General features: G+C 54.0%; 2 protein-coding genes across 8 annotated transcripts in view; both read right to left on the reverse strand.

Annotated features, from left to right (window-relative positions):
- Window positions 1-712: 712 nt before the first annotated feature.
- Window positions 713-8,959, reverse strand: CCNP (cyclin P). 4 transcript variants are annotated; one of them, XM_061597474.1, is made up of 9 exons: window positions 8,757-8,959; window positions 7,861-7,932; window positions 6,538-6,628; window positions 5,924-6,099; window positions 4,902-4,997; window positions 4,025-4,180; window positions 3,487-3,645; window positions 3,078-3,256; window positions 713-1,470 (listed from the first exon to the last, which is right to left on the reverse strand). In XM_061597474.1, exons 1-9 carry the CDS (start codon window positions 8,823-8,825, stop codon window positions 1,290-1,292), a joined length of 1,179 nt encoding a protein of 392 aa, XP_061453458.1. In that variant the 5' UTR covers window positions 8,826-8,959; the 3' UTR covers window positions 713-1,289. The 4 variants fall into 4 exon arrangements, with proteins under 4 accessions (XP_061453458.1, XP_061453459.1, XP_061453457.1 ...); XM_061597475.1 differs by having other exon boundaries at window positions 3,508-3,645; window positions 4,902-5,000; window positions 8,757-8,937; XM_061597473.1 differs by having other exon boundaries at window positions 4,902-5,000; window positions 8,757-8,937.
- Window positions 8,960-11,967: 3,008 nt separating this feature from the next.
- AKT2 (AKT serine/threonine kinase 2) overlaps window positions 11,968-17,982 on the reverse strand; it is a 29,799-nt gene continuing 23,784 nt past the window's right edge. For all 4 annotated transcript variants that reach the window (XM_061597856.1, XM_061597859.1, XM_061597857.1 and 1 more), the window contains exons 12-14: window positions 17,340-17,427; window positions 17,067-17,169; window positions 11,968-16,866 (exon numbers count right to left, since the gene is read on the reverse strand). In XM_061597856.1, the coding sequence (XP_061453840.1) occupies window positions 16,787-16,866; window positions 17,067-17,169; window positions 17,340-17,427 (271 nt within the window). In that variant the 3' untranslated portion in view covers window positions 11,968-16,786. The remainder of the gene's footprint in view (window positions 16,867-17,066; window positions 17,170-17,339; window positions 17,428-17,982) is intronic.

Below are 17,982 nucleotides of genomic sequence, written 5' to 3' on the forward strand. Positions count from 1 at the left end.
AGCGCTGCTCGTGGAGGCGCGTCGGGAGGTGCCCCGCGCCACCCAGTCCGGCACAAGGCCTGCGCTGAGCGGCAGCGGCCCTCCAGGCTCTCAGGCAGACGCCGTTCCGCAGCCCGACTGGGGCCTTTGGACATGCAAAGCCAGGCGCTGCACCCGTGAGTCGTCAGGACCTTCTCCAAAGGAATGGCTTCTGCAAGGAAGGCTCCTTCGTTCTGCCTGTTCCAACTTCGCTCCAAGCGGCTGCAACAGAGAACCCCCCCCCCCAGTTCCCTAGCTCTACCTGGGTCCAGAGGAAAGGCCTTTGGCTAGGCTGCCGCTCCCTCCGACGGGGCCTCCGACGCTGGAACAGGCCAGGAGCAGCAGCGCCTGGTAGGATCCAAGGCCATCCCGCACTCTCGCTTCTCAAGCCGCAACTTCTGCCGTTTCCCTCGGATTGGGACAGACAGGGCGGGGGAGGCAGCATTTCAGCAACAAACATGGGAGCGCACCCCAAGTCCTTCAGGTATATTAGCCTGTTGTAACCCTTGACCACTGCCTTGGATAGTACCTCAGTGTTATGGCCTCTGTATTGGAACTGGGGGTGGCAGCGCAGGGGGGGGGGCAGAGAAGGCTGATAAAATAGCATCTACTGAAATTGTAACGTTTTTGTTTTAAACATTTGTAAGTGACCTTAAACACAATGTTAAACAATAGAGGTAATATTTGAATTGGAACATGATGCAATGGGGTGAGGGCTTACATCGCCGTTGTCAAAGGGCCCCCCAGTTTCCCGCTCCATTGCCAAGGGAACCCGCAGACCTTACAGGAAAGAGGAACAACGTCCACCAAGCAGAAGGAGTAGGCCCACAGCAGGAGAGGAAAAAACACACTTTATTAGACACCTGCAGTCGCATTTTCTTACAGTCATCTATTCTTTTTTAAAAAAACAGCCTATGGTAATTCATGGGGCAGGATTGCAGAGGGGGGAGCACCCATGGGCTACCTAGCACAATTCTGTTAAGATGGGAGGACAGAAAGGCAAAAGGTCAGGAGAGGACAGATTCAAAGGGGAAGTTCTCAGGAAGCCAAAGCCGGCAGAAATGAGACACAAAACACACACAGGTAATTCTACACATTCTCCCCCAGCCTGGTTGGATCCCCAGGATTATGCTTGGCCACTTGGGCTCTCCCACCCGCAGACTCAGGCCCCAAGGATGACTTCCATAAAGCAGACCTGTGAAAGGTCCTCCCAACCCACCATGCAATGGGGTGTGATGGGCCCCAGAGACAGACCCACAGGAACCCCCCTTTCATGGGGTGGGGCTCCCCAGACAGCAGCTCAGGCATGTGGAGGCAGCAATGGCAGGGCTGGTGCTGGTGCACAGCTTCTGAGGCCTGGAGTATTTCAAGAAAGTGGCACGAAAGGTGGAAGTGGGTCCTTGTAGAGCAGCCTTGGCCATGTAGGGGTAGACAGCAGACAGTTCAGACTCACTGCAATGGGAGGGAGGGAGGTGAGGGCCAGGCAAGAGCTCTGGCCTAAGGACTACAGGACTACACTGAGCTCTTTAGGCATGCCTCCAACATCTCTAGCCAGCCAGCCAGCCTCACTGCAGGAAAAGGAGCTTGAACATCCTACGCTCCCACAAGACACTGACAAGATAAAGAACTACATACAAAAGCAAAATATTATTACGCTAGTAATTCTTGCAACAGCCCTGTAACAGAGGCCAGTACTACCCTGGGAGGGACTGTTTGAGGAGGGGCAAAACCTGGTCAAATTTCAGAGAAATATGATGAAAGCAATGACTGAGTTACAGCAGTTTAGGAATTCTGCCTCAAGGCACATGAGACATCCTCCTGTGGAGGCTACAACTGTCGGAGGCAGTAAAATGCCTCTGCATGGCAGCTTCTGGGAACCGCCCACTGGGAGAGAGGTGCTGTTGCGCTCAGGACCTGCTTGTGGGCTTCCCTGAAGGCATCTGGTTGGCCCCTGTGAGAACAGATGTGGGACTAGATGGGCCCCCTTCGGCCTGATGCAGCTACAGGGCTCATCTTATGTTCTAATGTCCACCCAAAACATCCCTTAAAGACAGAAGTGCCACCGCCTGCCTGTCCTCAATTGGTGTCCCTCTTTCCACCCTCCCTCTGCATTCCGGTTATTGCTATTAACTAGGGCTGTGCACCAGACTGGGCCTATTCAGAGCCATTTGGGCCTCAGCAGAGTTGAGATCTCTACAGATCAGGTTGGGTGGCCCAGAATAATCGGGGGCTATCGAGGGCCAGGGTGTCAGAAAGCAGAGGCAGGCATGCGCGAGAAGGAGGTCAAGCGGGGAAGGCACCTCTTGGCGGGGGAAGGAGGTCAAGCGGGGAAGGCACCTCTTGGCGGGGGAAGGAAGGTGCCTTTCCCCTGGTTGGGGCCCACGAGTTGGGGCCATGGGGCGGATCAGGAGGGCTGTGCACAGCCATACCCTTTACACATGCCAGTCCCAAATGAATGCACATAAAGAAAACTGGGGGGTAGCCACTAGCGCCATCATGTCCTGCAGGGGAAGAGGGGGAGAGATCCAGGCAAAGGGGGGCTTCTTGGCAGGGGCCAAAGTGGACGATGTGCGCAGCATGGGAGAGCGGTGAACTGCTTCACTCAGGGATGAAAGAGCCCAGGGGCGAAATGCAGCCCTCCAGGCCTCTCGATCTGACTCTCAAGCCTCTCCGTGGGCCACACCCTCTTCTACATCACACCCTTCAGCACCTCTGCTTTGCACCCGTCATGAGGCGCACTTCCACCTGGCTGGGATGCACCCTTGAACTCCGGCCGTGCCTTTTGCTGGCCTGGCTGGAGGAAAGTGTGCGTGTGTGTGCCACATGCATCCTCCAGCCCTCTTCTGCCTCTGCCCTGGCCCACCACTGGCATGTGGCCCCCAGGAGGTTGCTCCAAAGGAAATGCGGCCCTGGGGCTGAAAAGGCTCCCTGGTCCTGCTTTAACTTCTTGTTCCCACTCCTTTGAGGGCATGAGGTGGTTGCAGGGGACAGCTAAGGCCCCACTGCCCCGTTCGGCCCCACCTCTCCCAGTGCTCCCCGCCTCCTGGGTTTGCTCCCACCTGTACGACGGGAGGTTTGGGGAGCCATCCAGGAGGGCATCCAAGTGCCTGAGGCCCGTCTGCTGCAGCACCCGCTGGGCGAGGCCTAAGGCAGCAAGAGTCAGCTGGGCTGGTTCAAAGTGCAGGCAGTCCCCTTCCACCAGAGACAGCTCCAGGAAATACATGCCCAAGTGCACCACCTGAGGGAGAGAAGGAAGGCAGGAAAAGGGACCCAGGAGTCCTGCTGCCCCCCGCCCTCTCGCCACTTTCCTTAAGGCAGGCTCCGATTGGCCCAGGCGGCACGACGCGCAAGGAGCGGCAGCGAGCCTGCCTGGGAGGGTGTCGACAGCCCCCGCTGCGCTCTCAGCTCAGAGCATGCAGAGCCAGGCGGCAGCTCTGGCTCCAAAAGGGAAAGAGCCCTGACTCTCACCTCCAAGGTGCAATGACCTACTTCAGCCAGCAGGCGGAGCAGGTGGACGGGATTGGTGTAGTGCAGCTCAAACTGGAGGCGGCGCAAGATTTTGCGCTCCATGCGCAGAAGCTCCGTTGGGCTGAAAGAGTCCTCCGTCATGGAGCACAGCTGGGCGGGCTGCAGGCAGGAAGGCAGGCAGGAAGGACAGCTGCGTGCCCCCTGCCACAGCCTTCCGCTACTACACCGGGAGAGCCGCCCTCCCACTGCAAGAAGGCTCTCCCCGGCACAGCAGATAGGGCAGCCCCACAGCCTGACTCCAACAACCTCTAAGAAGCCCCCCAAGCTGTGCAGGAATCAGACCAGGAGACCGGCTAGATGCCTCTGGGAAGCCCCCGAGCTGGGCAGCAGCCCACAGCAAGTGGAAGTGCGGCCAAGGCCCCTTCCTCAGGCTCCAGCACCTCTCAGAGGCCACACCTCAGGCCAGGCCCCAGCGGCGCCCTCCGCATCCCGCTCACCTCAGGCCAGGCCCCAGCGGCGCCCTACGCATCCCGCTCACCTCAGGCAAAGCGCTCTCCTCCACCTTGCAGGCCAGGAAGAGGCAGGTGATGCCCAGGAGCTGCAGGCTGCGGACCGGCACTTTGCCAGCTTTCATGTAGGCGTTCATGAGGTAGACAGCCAGGTAGAGGGTCTCATCGGCCAGGTCCAGGTATTCCTGGGGGCAGAGGCAGGCTTCAAGGCCGTCTCCTGCTCCGGAGCAGCAACCCTACCCTCCCTCTCTCCCTCCCTCCCGGTGTGGAGTCTTTGCACACAGAGGAAGGTGCTTGGGCGTTGCGCTCGCCTTGCTTGCAGAGGTCCCAAGCTCAGGCCCCAGCGGCACCTCCTGGTGGGGCTGGGAGTCTGGAGAGCCATTGCTGCCGGTCAGACTGAACTGGATGGAGCACTGGGCTGACTCAGGGTAGGGCAGCTTGCCATGTTCCTCTGAGCTCAGAACTGGAGCCTCAGATCCAATCGGTCCAATTCAGGCTGCCCTGCACAGGATTCTGGCCCAATCACGGCTTTAGGTCTCCCAGGCCTGGCCACCTGCATGGTTCTGGATGCAGCCCAGCAGGCAGGCCGGGAGCTGGATGAGGAGGCCTGCTGAAGCAGCCTGCCAGTCATTCCACTTTGGGGCTTGCGTCCCACATCTTGATCCTTGAAATCTGCTGGTTGACATGTGGAGATTTCCATAAAGGCCCTGCCCCAAGTCCCCCCCACCTGGTCTAAGGGAAGTTGCCTCCCCACTTACAGCTCTCTGCGGTGGGATCCCCCATCACAAATGCTATGAAGACCCTAACACACGTGACATGCTGGCATGCACTAGCTGCAAGAGAACAGACGTTCAGTGCCCCCCAGCTTCACATCCATGGGAGGAGGGGCCTCTCCCAGATACCTACGTGCACCTGCACCAGCCAGTCAACGACCAAGGCGCGCATCTCTGCTGTCACAGACCGCAGCAGGTCAAACCCTCGGAATGCATAATGCGGCTGCTTCTGCTGAGGAGCGGGGAAAAGAGGAGCCATGAGGTCATTCCCCCCTTTTCCCCCAGAGCTTTTGGAGAGCGCATGACGTTTGGGCAGAATCCAAGAAGGCTGGGTGCGTGGCTGAGTGGAAAGAAGCTGGCTACAGAGACATTTACCCAGGGTGCAATTGTGGGGGGTGGGAAGGGCACTGTCTCTCTCACACCTTTCCTGTGTTTCAGGCAGCACCTTTGGTTACTCCTCAGGAGCACTGAGCACTCAGGAGCAGCTCCTGGGCACCTCGTTCACACACAGCAACTCCGGTGCTCAGCCACATAGGAGCTCTGCGTGCCAAACACACACCTCCACCCTCCCTCCCTGGTGGATACCACTTTTCCGCTTCATCTTGCCTGGCTGGCATTTTGCCACCAGCTGCTCCACCCAAAATGGGGCACGATGGACGAGAGGGCCTCGGGGGCAGGCAGGCAGCGGCTGCAGCTGGATCGGTCTGGCTGGGCAAGGCCCTCCTGGGTAGCATTCCAGTACCCCAGTGGCCATGCAGATGCCCCCAAGGAGGGTGAAAGGCCAACAGCCCTCCTCCAGCGGGGGGGGGGTCAGAGCTACACTGCTTCTGAGTATGGAGGCTTCCCTTGGAGGCCTGCCTTCTATATGCATTTGCCTATATGCTTCGGTTATGGGGCGGTATATAAATGCAATAAATAAATACCCATCTTTTAACAAAGAGAGGAGCCCAGTTTCTGGATCAGAGCAAAGTGGGTCCGCCAAGCCCCACATACTGTCTCTCCCACAGGGCCAACCAAGATGCATAAGAACATAGGAAAACACACAGAAAGAAGCCCCCCACATCCCACGGTTGCCCCCCAGTGAGTGAATTACCCTCTGTTGCCCATCTCCCGGCTGACAACTGACATAGCCATCTACCTCCCCTTTCAGCTCACCATCAGGCTGCTGAAGATGTCATAGGCATATTCCCTCTCCAGGCCCATCTCCAACCGCATCATGGCTTGGGACAGCTCCTCAACAAGGAACTCCGAGACAGGAACAATGGCAGTGGTGGTGCAGGCAGCTTGGCTCACTTGCCCAAGCTCTCTGCAAGGCCCCTGGTTTCTTCTGCCTGTTGTCGGCCAGGATAGAAGTGGGTGATCAGAGCTGGGAGAGGCGGCACCAACGTCTGAAAGACCCTGTCATGGGCTAAGGAGGATTCGGACAAAGTCCTTCTGGGCATCTCATTTCCAGAACAAGGATTTGGGTAACAGTCTACAGGCATGTGAGTATTCACAGTGGAGTGTCTGCAACTAAGACTTATTCAGAGCAAACCCACTGAAATTAATGAACCTAAGTTAGCCTTGCCTATTCATTCCGATGTGCCTGTTCTGAATAGACTAGCCCTGAATGCAGCCAGGAGGAAGTGAGAGCCGCCCAAGTCCCTAAGGCAGGACTAAACAGCCAACCTGTCTCAGCCCAGATGCCTTTTCGTGGCCCTCCCCAGCTCCCCTTTGGATCCATCCTGCAGCCATCTTGCCCCACCCCATGGTGCCTTTAGCCCCCTCACCTCTCTGCCAAGGGGGCTCTGCTGAGGTCCTGGGGCAGACAGCTCCCGGCTTCTCGGGAACAGGTCCCTTTTCCTGGCTCCCCTGGACCTTCTGGAAAAAAGATTTGGGGTGTGTTTGGGGGGGCAGGAAGATTGGCAGCAAGAGCACTAGCATATCCTAACATCCCACTCAGAGGAAAAAGATGGCTCTCTGAACCAGCTGCCCCTTGTCACAAAAGGCCCCTCAAAGACGCACGGGCGGGAGGGCAGAGCCAGGCACAGGGTGGCATTGTAAGCCGGGGCTCAAGCAGGCTGCAGAAACCATGGTTGCCACAAAGAAGTCCCGGGCCGTTTACAGCTGGCTCATGTGGCCCTTCAAGGCTGATTCAGCCCCTGCCCATTCCTGCCCCAATGTGCGTGACAAATGTTCTTTCAGCCCCTAGTCTCCTGTCCTCCAAGGGCAGAAACCAGCAGTTGCTCCAGCTCCCCTCATTTGGGAGGTCACTTGCCCCAGAGCTCATCACTGCAACACCAGCATTCGGCAGAAAGAACGTGGAAGGAGGGCTGGTTGCCTTTGTCTGCTTGCCCCCCTCCCCGGTCCATCAAGGATTAGAAGCAAGAATTTTCACGTTAGAGAAAAATCGTAAGATATACATGTGAACTTCAAAGTGGAACCTGCAACAAGATGTTGCAGTGCCGGCTACAGGAGTGCTCCTGTTCAGGGCTTCGGCCAGTCAGCTGTCTCCAAGGTATTCCATCGACTCCCACCTCTGGTTTTCTTTTCTGATGTTCTAGATTCAAGGGTTACTGAGGGTACTCAGTCCTCATTGGGTTGCTTTTTCCCCCAAAGGGAGGGCTGCCCCTTAGGGTGTTTATTTTAAAGATCTGCTGTGCTTCTACAAGGCTGGGTTTTCCCCAAGCATGCCAAAACCTTTCACTTATTTTTCCGTGGCCCTGCTTGGGCTCCAATCCTGTTGGCACTCAGCACCTGAGTTCAGTACTAGAGGGAGCAAGACAGGTGTTGCAGCCTAAGTAATTACTATATAATAGCTCCCAGATGTGAGAGCCAGTGTGGTGTAGTGGTTAAGGTATTGGACTACAACCTGGGAGACCAGGGTTCGAATCCCCACACAGCCACGAAGCTCATTGGGTGACCTGGGGCCAGTCACTGCCTCACAGCCTCATGAAAACCCCATTCATAGGGTTGCCATAAGTCGGAATCAACTTGAAGGCAGTACACACACACAGCTCCCAGATGAGAGAGTGTGGACTGGAAGGCCAAAGAGCCCCCCAGCAGTAGCTCTCTTTCTGCCAGTGAATCACAGCCACAGCCCATGAACCCACCTTCCTGGATCCTTTTCCATTGTTCAGGTCTTTATTGTTCTTGCTTTTCAGGGGCTCTCTTTTGTCCTCTGCCTGAAAGGGAACATATTTAGGGAGGAACTGAAGAGACAGACAAGAGCCGACTAACAGACCCTCCCCCCTGCCGCACTTCAAGCTCCTTGGCTTTCAGCGTCCCTACCCCCCCCCAAGCACCTCCACAGGGGCTTGCTAAAGTAACAGCCCGGACAGAGTGGAGGCCACAGCTGTTGCATGAGCCCACAAACCAAAATGTTAAGCTGAGGAAGGACAGGGCGGGGAGTTAAACTCAGCTCCTTCACAACTTGTGGGGTGGCTGGACATGGGATTCTGCCCCCAGGCTGGAGCGGGGGGCCCTTGATCCCCTCATCCCACAGCTTGAAGAAGCCAAGCAAGGCAGGCGTCTCCTCCCAAGGTGAGTCAAGAGAGAGTCCTCTTTTGCAATGCCAGGAAGATGCAGCTCTGCCCCCCACAAAATAAAAATGAAAAGAGCCCCTGTATATGTGCCGAATAGAACCTCCGTCTCACCACCAGCAAGTCACATTTAGGAACTGATGGACGGCCTCTCAGCTCGGAGAATGCCACTTCCAGAGGACAGCGGTAGCTCTGGGCTGTCTGTTACAAAACCCTAAAGGGTTACCTTGCCATTAATTACAAGTCCCACAGACAATGACCCAAAGAGAACACCCACCCATTCTGGGCCTTTCCAAAGTTTACATCTCTTGGGTGGGTGTGGGAGGAGAAAGGGGGGAAACGGTAAAGGCTCCTTTGTTAGAAACAAATGCAGGACTAGCAGTGACCCCCCCTTCCCCAGGAGTCTACAGGCAGCAGTCTATTTTAACCCCCCTGTAAGGCCAAATCAGCTTTGACGCCCCCCATACCTTGCTTTGCAGTCCCAGCCAAGGTCTCATCTCACAAACTGTGGTGGGCTTGGCTAGCACCCCCCACATGGTCCCCAGAGAGGGGCTAGAGGGAGCTCAGCCTGGCCCAGGAGAGTTATGTCAAACTGAGTCACCACCCAGCTTGGCTTAATTAGGGCTCATTAGCAAAAAGAGCAATTGACCCACCTCCTGAAAAAGGCAGGTCTTTCCCATTCCCGCGTATAAGCAGGGATGTTGTGAAATGTGCGGTTTGCAGGCAGGCCTGTGATTCTCACATGCACTCCATTCTAGGGATCCTTTGACTTTGAGACCTGGATGCACGCACTCTAGAGTTACGTACCCCAAGAGTTAGCACACACCCAAAGATAAACCAAAGTGAATTTCTTATATCAAAAGAGAATTAGCACATTTAAACAAAACCAGTGAACAGTACTCTTATTTTAGGCTGAGTTGAATACCAGTTAATCTTAAAAAGCCGTCCTGGGTACACATAGGAACACGACGGTATGGCCACGGAAAGAGGGGGGAGGGGAGGTTGGCCGAAGGCGCTTCCCAAAAGGAAGAGGAACAAGGGTGGTTTGGGTAGCGACTACGTGAGGCTTTGGGGCAGATTCGGGAAGGCAAGGATTAGAAGAAACTGCAAGTCTTTGGGGATATGGCAAGGGGAATAAAGGCAGCCGGTCTCCCCAAGACAGACAGACCTGATAAGGCTTGAAAGTGGAGAGAAGGGGAGGGGGAGTTTGGCCGGCTGATGGGCTTGAGAGAGAGCATGAAACCTCGCCTATTGGGAGTGGAGAGGGCACCTCTTCAGCAGCAAAAGAGACGAGAGGAGAGATGTGCTCCACAGGAAAGTTCCTGAACAGAGAGGAGAGGTCCCTTGGGTAGCCAAAACTCTCCAATTGCTGAGGTGAAAAGTATCATCTCTCATGCTTGAGCTGGGCTCAAAACTAACAAAAAACAAGGACTGTATATCCTGTCTTCTTGACAGTGAATGTGTTTTAAAATTGTGCTAGCCAGCCAGATGTTTGTCTAAATTGTTTGCAAAATGGCTTCTAGGAAAATCTTTTTCTGTCATTTAGGTGAGATGTGGGGAAAAGATTACTATATCAGCAACAGTCTAGCTCAGAACATCAAACATGGGAGGGTTGCTGTCTTCATACCAACCTGCTTTTTGGATTTCCCTCATGCATCTGATTGACCACAGTGGAGGGAAATTCTAAAGGCACAATGGCAAACAATTTGATCAAGGAAAAAAGGGGGAAGACAGCAGAAGCCAATGTGGCTTCACAAAAAGCCTAGAGATGACCTGAAAACAAAAAAGGACACATACAGGAAGTGAAAGGAATGCCAGACCGCAAAGGAAGAAAACAGACAGGTATCACGGAACTGCAGGGATGGCGTCAGGAAGGCTAAAGCTGAGAATGAGCTGAGGGTAGCAAGAAATGCCAAAAGCAACAAAAAAGCTTTCTTCAGGTATGTCCATAGTAAAAGACAGAGAAAGGAAATGGTGGCACAGCTACTCAATGAGGATGGCAAAATGATAACAGATGACAAAGAAAAGGCATCAGTGGTTAATTCCTACTTTGGCTTAGTCTTCTCCCAAAAGAAGTTCTATAACCCTCCTGGCAAACTTGAAGTTGAAGGGGCAGGATTGCATCTTGAGATTGATAGACAAAAGGTCAAGGAATACCTAATCACTTTGAACGAGTTCAAATCTGCAGGGCCCAACAAACTGCATCCTAGAGTATTGAAGGAAGTGGCTGAAGAACTCTTGGACCCACTGTCTATTATCTTTGCGAAATAGTGGAGGATGGATGAAGTGCCGAATGACTGGAGGGCTAATGTTGTCCCTATCTTCAAAGGGCAAAAAAGAGGAACCTCGAAACTAAAGACCAGTCAGCCTGACATCAATCTCAGGGGAAATTCTGATTATAAAGCAGTCAATCTGCAGGCACCTTGAAAACAATGCAGTGATTACTAGAAGCCAACATGGATTTGTCAAGAACAAATCCTGCCAGACTAATCTTATCTCACCTTTTGATCAGGGAACCTCCCTGGTGGACTGTTGAAATGCTGTGGACATAATATATCTTAACTTCAGCAAAACGTTTGACAAAGTGCCCCATTATATTCGGATAAGCAAGCTAGCTAAATGTGGGCTGGATGGAACTATCAGGTGGATCCACAGTTGGCTACAGAATTATGCTCAAACAGTGCTTATGAAGGAGTTATTTCTCAAACTGGGGGGGGGGAGGTAACAAGTGGGGTACTGCAGGGTTCGGTCCTGGGCCCAGTGCTCTTCAACATTTTTATTAATGTCTTGGATGAGGAGGTACAGGGAATGCTTATCAAATGTGCAGATGATACCAAATTGGGAGTGACAGCTAATACTCTGGAAGACAGAAACAAAATTAAAAGGGATCTTGACGAACATTGTGCTGAAACAACACAATGAAATTTAACAGGGGTAAGTGCAAAGTTCTACACCTAAGAAAAAGAAACCAAATGCGCAGTTATAAGATGGGGGATACTTGGCTCAGCAGTACTACATGCAAGAAGGATCTTTTCAGCCCAATCCTCTACCCTATCAAGATCCCTTTGAATTTTGTTTCTTCCAGAGGATTAGCTATCCCAGTAGTATCTCACTGGCAGGGCATCTGCCTTGCGTGCAGAAGGTCCCAGGTTCAATCCCCAATGGCATCTCCAGGTAGGGCTGGGAGACAATCCTGCCTGACACCTGGAGAGCCACTGCTGCCAGTCAGTGTAGACAATACCAGGCTAGAGGGATCAATGGTCTGACCCAGTATAAGGCACCTACCTATATTCCCAGCAGTTTTAGGATATACAAGTTCTAAAAGCAACCCAAGCTACCAATCTGGCTGCTGCATTTTCAACCAGTTAGTTTCCAAGTTGCCCTCAAGGGCAGTCCCACATACAGCACATTGCAACAATCCAATCTTAACGTTATCAGAGCATGGAGTACCTTGCTCCAGTCATCTCTGTCCAAAAGGGGCCATAGCTGGAAACAGGCACTCCTAGCCACTGAGGCCATCTGAACCTCCCGTGACAACAATGGATTCAAGAGTGTTCATAAAATAATATTCTACAATTAACAAGGACTTTAATGGGATTTTGGGGGGAAATTGTGAATTAGTATCTCCATTTTTAAGGAAACAAGCACATGACAACATGAAGAGCAGATCACATCCTAGAAAGAAAACAAAATCCTTTATTGCTTGTGTACCGTAGAAATCCAAGGGTGGCAGAGGAAGGCACCTCCGAGGCTTACAAAAGGTCAAAGCGTTCTTGGGCTTTGAGCTCCTCTGCCACTTTTCACAAAAGATGCTCTGGAGGACTCGCCTCTCGAGCAAAACTTATTTTACAAACTCAATTCATGATCTCGGGCAAGAGCCCCAGCAAGAAGTGCCATTGTGGCTGGTTTTTGGCACTGGAGAGAAAATACAGAAGGAAACACAGCACAGCAGTGAAAGCCGTTTCCATCTAAAGCTGCTAACAAGGGTCAGTATTAAGTTAATAAACCTCAACTAACACAACTACAAAAACTAAGTGAACAAATACTTTTATTAACCCCCCCCAGATTGTGTGTGTGCGTGCGTGTTTAACACTCCACCCCATCTCTATATCCAGGTTTCCCCTGAATTCAGACATGTATAGAATTGAGTCACAGAATTCCTATCTGTTATATACTTACAATCCAAAATTTGTTTCCTGAAGGATAAAAGCTTCTGAAGTCATCAAAACCATAAGCATCTAATTGAGGCTCTAAAGCTGCTGGCACTTCTGAGTTAGATGCACATCAAAGGCCCGTGTTGAAATGAAAGGCCAAGCAGAGTGTGGAGCAGACGCCAGAGCCAAACCTGCCCCCCTCCACGCTTGGGGGAGGAGGGAGGCACCCCATGCCCCAAATGAATGAACGCAGAGGTGCTGAGCCAGTTCCAGCCTGCGCTCACCTGGGGCCAGCAAGCTGGTTTCACAGGGCAGAGATGGCAGAAGAGCAAGTCAGTGCCACCCTCTGGAGCAACTACAAGTGCATGCTCCTCTCCCCCCCCCTCTGGTTATGGGTCCAGGCAGCCTGCTGCCTGTTAAGCCATCAGGCTAACGTAACATCTACAGCCACCGCAGCTTAGGAATAGAAGTGGAACAAGCTTCCACCCAATGCTCTGTGGAGGGGCTTCAACAATATACAGCATGTCCACTGGCTGCAGAGTCTGTTGCACACTGAGGCTCTGGTAAGAGATGAGGCTCCACCTCTATTTCGGACCCATAGGAACTATAGGCATTAAGTTGTGTTTTGGGGAAGGGCATTGTAGGCCGCAGCCCACATAATGGCACAAGAGTTGAGTAAATTCAGCTGGCCTGTTGGGGGGGGGGCTCCATCAGACTTGGTCGTCTTTTCTGTGAGCGAATGGCCAGTTGATAGTTTGCACTCAAACATACATCTCCCCTACTTCCAGTAATACTAGAGGAGGAGGAAACTTGGTTAGCATCAAGAGCCCACAGATGAAACAGGCAGCAGCAGCTGGGCACAGAAATGGGAACATCAGGTAGGCCCACCGGCATGAGGTTAGCACAGGGATCCCCAGCCAAGATCACCAGGATCTTGCTGAAAGCACCCCAGGAATGTTTCCTGTAAAGCTGGGGCCAGGAGGGGAGAGAGGCAGTCACGGTTCAGAGAGCTAGAGCCTGACCCCAGAAAGGCAACTCTGTTGTAACAACAGGGGGCTGGCCCCACACCCTGTGACCAAGAAAGCAGCGGCCTACCTGCTCCTTTCCTCCCGCTGCCTGCCCTGCAAGAGCAGCTCAGCCCACTTATTAGCTGCACCTCCTCTGCCTTTTGTCTTCACTGAACCAGCTGCCCTGGAGCACCATATTGGAAGTTTGAGTAGATGCATGGTAACTGTGGCAAGCCTGAGCCCAGAAACAAGAGAGCTCTACCTGCACGGGGTTCCTGGGTAACACAGCACTCCTGGGAAGCTTGCTGCTGACTGGCAGGGAAAAATGGCCATGGCCACTGTTCACCAGGGTGGGTTGGGCCAGAAGGGCTCCCCCTTAACACACAACCCCCAACAAGGAACAATGGCAAGGGGTTCCAGACTCAGCCTGGAGGGGAAGGCAAACTGCACTTTTCTCACTGTCCAGCAGGGTGTAGCATACTTACAGGCTCGGCTGCTGTAGCCCTTCTGGCAAGACTGGTGCTCTCTGGCCTGAAATCACGACAGGGGTTATTTCACTCCTCAAAGGATCTGTGGCCCTTTGGAGACCAATGACTGTGACAGCAGCCCAAGAGGCCATGGGCAAGAGAGCGTGGCCTGCTCCACAAGGAGCCCCTTTGGTGGGGGGAAAGATCCGACTCTTGCTTCCCAAAACTCTCCTAGGCAAGCTCCTAGAAAGCCCCCCCCCCCAAACAGGAGAACAGAAGTTGCTGGAGAGACATTCCTAGGCAGCAGCTTCTTGCTTTCAACGTCTGTGACTGAGGAGACCTCCGAGGAAAACCTGCTGCCAACCAGACTGCTTGGTGACCACTTGGCATCACAACGTCTCCCATTTTCTTGCTTAAATCTGCAGGCGGGTGCTTCAGGACATCAGGACCCACTCCTCCCCCCAAAGGCTCCTCCCCGCAGCCAAGTACAAGCTGCGCCTGCCTCTTTTACTCTCTCCCTTCCCCCCTGCCAACACACTGCACCCCCAACTCATTATGGAAAGGGATGAGGAAAGAACACCTCCCAAATTCCACTCTGAACAGCTTCCCCTCACCCTATATTCCATTCTGTTGTGTCTGGTGTAGATAAGCCTTTCCCCAAACGGCACATGGCCAGCAGCGGAGGTGGAGGGAGTGAGGGTGTGGCAGCCAGCCTGATGCCCATGGACTCAGAAGCAAGCAAGTCCCCAAGAACTGGGCCTGGGATGACCAAGCCCTACCCTGGCCCTGATTTCACCAGGAAGCCAAAGGAACATTCTCACCCTGGTCACTCCATCCATCCAGTTCTTGGCAAGGAGGCAGGCTGTGCTTTTCTTTTTCAGGCAGGCACTGCCAGAGCAACCAAATGTCTCTGCTGAGGGAGCCTCAACCTTTGCCAAGGGCCAGAGGAGGCGTGACTTCCTTCACGGTGGGCCGGACAGAACACGAGGCAGCAGAGTTAGGCCAGGAAGCCTGAGATCCTCCACCACAACCCAGGAATGAGCCTCCCTGACACTTGTGGAGTTACTTGCAAGTCGACCTGCACTGGAGTTTCTCTTGCAAGGTGTGCCCATGTGAAACAGGCAGAGCAAGTGTGCATGTGAGAAAGCAAGCAGGAGTAAGGTGTAGAAATGGGGGGGGGGGCAGAAGAAGAGATTCTTCCACACCAGCTGCAGGCCTCCAAGGTCTGAAACCTGCACTGCCAGCACTAACGCCTTCCTAATCCTGCCTCTTCAGGCCAACCGTGCAGATCTGCTCTGGCCTGTTTTAACCTCCAGCCTAATGGGAGAGACGGCACTGTCAGGGTGCACTTCTGCCCAGAAGGGGGCTCATCGGGACCAGAAATGCCTCAGGAGAAGGTGGCCCCTGCTGCTGCTGGACAGGAAGTGGCTTTGGAGGGCTGCGTCCATCCTCCTCAGCACTGCTAGCCTGCAAGTGAGGCTGGGGGCAGTGGAGCCAGTATTTTGGTTCTAAAAAGCATAAAAGGCCAGCTGTCCCTGGGCCAGCCCATGGGGGAAGGGGAGGATGACTTCTGCTGTGCCTGCAAACAGGGAAGAGACTTGCTGGAGGCATGAAGAGCTAGAATCCACAGGGGCTTGGGCCTGACCCCTCCTTACTCCAGGCAGGCCAACGTTTCACCTGCAGTCAAAAGCGCTAGCAGCTGCACAACCACAAACGCCCCATGTTGGAAGCAGCGAGCAAGGCTTCTCCCTTCTGGAGGTGCAGCCACGTCAACGACATCTGCTGGGAAAGGGAACTCTGGGCTTCCCTTTCTCCCCCCCCCCGTGCTCGGCTGATCATATGGCACCAGGAAGTGTCCTCTGCCCAAGACAGCTACATCAGCACCTACGTAACGCTAAGGCTGGAAGAGCAGAAGGAGGCGGGCAGCGGCAGCAGCAATGGAGGCACCTGCGGGGGGAGGCATTGCTGCCCCCGACATGGGACGCCCAGGCCAGCTGTGCTATAGAAAACAAACCACTTGGTGATGAGAGCCCCACTCCGCAATCGGCGCTGAGTGCGCACTGCCCTCACCTTAAGGCAGTCATGAAGGGAGCCATTATTGCTTTGGTGGCCACACAAGCAGCAGTGCTGGGAGAGGCCTCCATACACCCCCCAGCAGCCCCTGCAGCCAACGGCGGAGGACCCAGGAACGCTGCACAGCTTCTCTCCAAAGGTGCTGTGTGTTGAAGGAGAACAAAGTCAGGACGAGGCTCCCTCCCTCCCTGCCCCCAGTCCTACTGCTTGGGAGACCCAGTCTCTCAGCTGCTTCACAGAGCCTGGCTTAATGGGCCTGGCAGGGGAGGGGAGGGGGCTCCAAGGCCAACAGGCAGAGCTGTAGGCACCACTCCCACTTGGACAAGAAGATGTGCCTTTGCATGCCACGTGTCAGTTTGCTGGTGCAAGCGGATCTTTCCTCCAGGAGTTCCACAGGCTCCTGACCTCTTCCTGCAACGGCCCCCCACCCCCCGCACCCCCACCCTGGCTTCACAAATGTCCTGGCACCAGGGTGACCCCCTTCTCTCACCCAGAGGCTTTTCAAGCAAACATCCGAAAACAGCCCCCACAGAGCCTTTAAAGTCGATTAAAATATCCCCACGTCCATCCTCATGTAAAGCTCAGCTGGATGCTGTGAGGGGAGAAGCAACTCTTGGTTGGGAAGTGCAGTACACCCCCCTTGCTGCCCAGTGGGGGAGACTGAGGCTGGCAGGCCCAGGTAGGTTAGCTTGGCCCCCAGACGTTGGGGTGCCGCAGGACCAGCGAGATGAGGGGCACCCTCCCCTCACAGAGAGTCCCGCTGTCCCTCTGGCACTGCAGGGGGAGCGCTGCCACCCTATTCCCGGATGCTTGCCGAGTAGGAGAACTGGGGAAAGTGGGTCCTCTGATCAGCCTCTAGGGAGTCCATGCTGTCATCTGTGGGCAAGAAGGTCAGATTTAAGCTCAGTTTGAAGCTGGTAAAGAGAAGGGTGGAAAGCCACTCACCCTCTTACCACTGAGGGCCGAAGCCGAGGTTTTAAGATGACCCCCCCTTAGGCTCCAGAAGCTGCCCATACTCAAGCACGGTGGGGGTGACTGCACCAGTGTGGGGACGATGCATCCTCCCCCTTACTCACATCGGTCCGGTGGGGTGATGGTGATTGACTGAGCTGTGAACTCGTCATCAAAGTACCGAGTGTCGATTTCAGACGTCACCTGGGGCTTGAAGGGTGGGATGAGCTGGGAGGAAAAGAGGGCAGTCTCCTCTGTGATCCAGCCTGGTTACAAACATCCCCAACTGCTGCCCCCTGCCCTTCCCATGCCAGGATGCTCTGAAGGATGAAGGGAGCTGCCAGGGGAGGAGGAGCAGCCGTATATTTATCACAAGCCCCCCCCCGTTCTCTCCTTACCTTTTTCTGAACAGCGTCCTGCCAGTTAATGGCAGCAAAAAAGCGATGCTCCATCACCTCCTTGGCATCGTTGGGGCCGCCCCCCAACCTGTAGGCATACAAAGGGGCCCATTATCACTTTCCCAGAAGACCCGAGGAGAATTTGGGGTCCAAGATTCAAATGAGAATGCCTGTGTCCCACTGGCTGGCTGCAAACACCGTCCCTCCGTTATTCTAGAGGGACAGCCAAGTGCTGAAAGGGAACAGAGGGACAGGAGACGGGGAATTCTCCTGCTGTACCCCTGCCTCGGCAAGGTTCTACACAGGCCTCTGCCAACCTGGTGCCCTCCAGATTTTTTGGACTACACCTCCCACCAGCTGCAGCCAGCATAGCTCTATGATGCAGGAACTGATAGGAACTGTGGTCTGGAGGGCACCAAGTGGGCAAAGGCTAGTCTACACCCTCTCTGAAGCCTCCCCTTTCCCTGGAAATGGTCCTCCTCCTCAAAAAACCAACCAGAACCTCAAAATTTCACTCATCACAAAAGACTACACAATCAAGAAAAAGGGTTTATTTGACTGAATTGTCCCAGGGCAGGTTACAAAACTGTCACAATAAAAACTGTACAATTTACATTAAAAGAATAAACCAAAAATGCAAAAC

The sequence above is a fragment of the Rhineura floridana genome, chromosome 15 (genome assembly GCF_030035675.1).
Source record: "Rhineura floridana isolate rRhiFlo1 chromosome 15, rRhiFlo1.hap2, whole genome shotgun sequence".
Taxonomy (NCBI): Eukaryota; Metazoa; Chordata; class Lepidosauria; order Squamata; family Rhineuridae; genus Rhineura; species Rhineura floridana.

What these genes read in the sequence shown, in the direction of transcription:
- CCNP (XM_061597473.1), bottom strand. Translation starts at nt 8,825, where the DNA reads ATGTGGGGGGTGCTAGCCAAGCCCACCACAGTTTGTGAGATGAGACCT. An exon ending in ATGGAAAAGGATCCAGGAAG is followed by an intron (nt 6,629 to 7,860) that starts GTGGGTTCATGG and finishes TCTTTTTTCCAG; the next exon opens with AAGGTCCAGGGGAGCCAGGA. An exon ending in ACATCTTCAGCAGCCTGATG is followed by an intron (nt 5,001 to 5,923) that starts GTGAGCTGAAAG and finishes CCCGCTCCTCAG; the next exon opens with CAGAAGCAGCCGCATTATGC.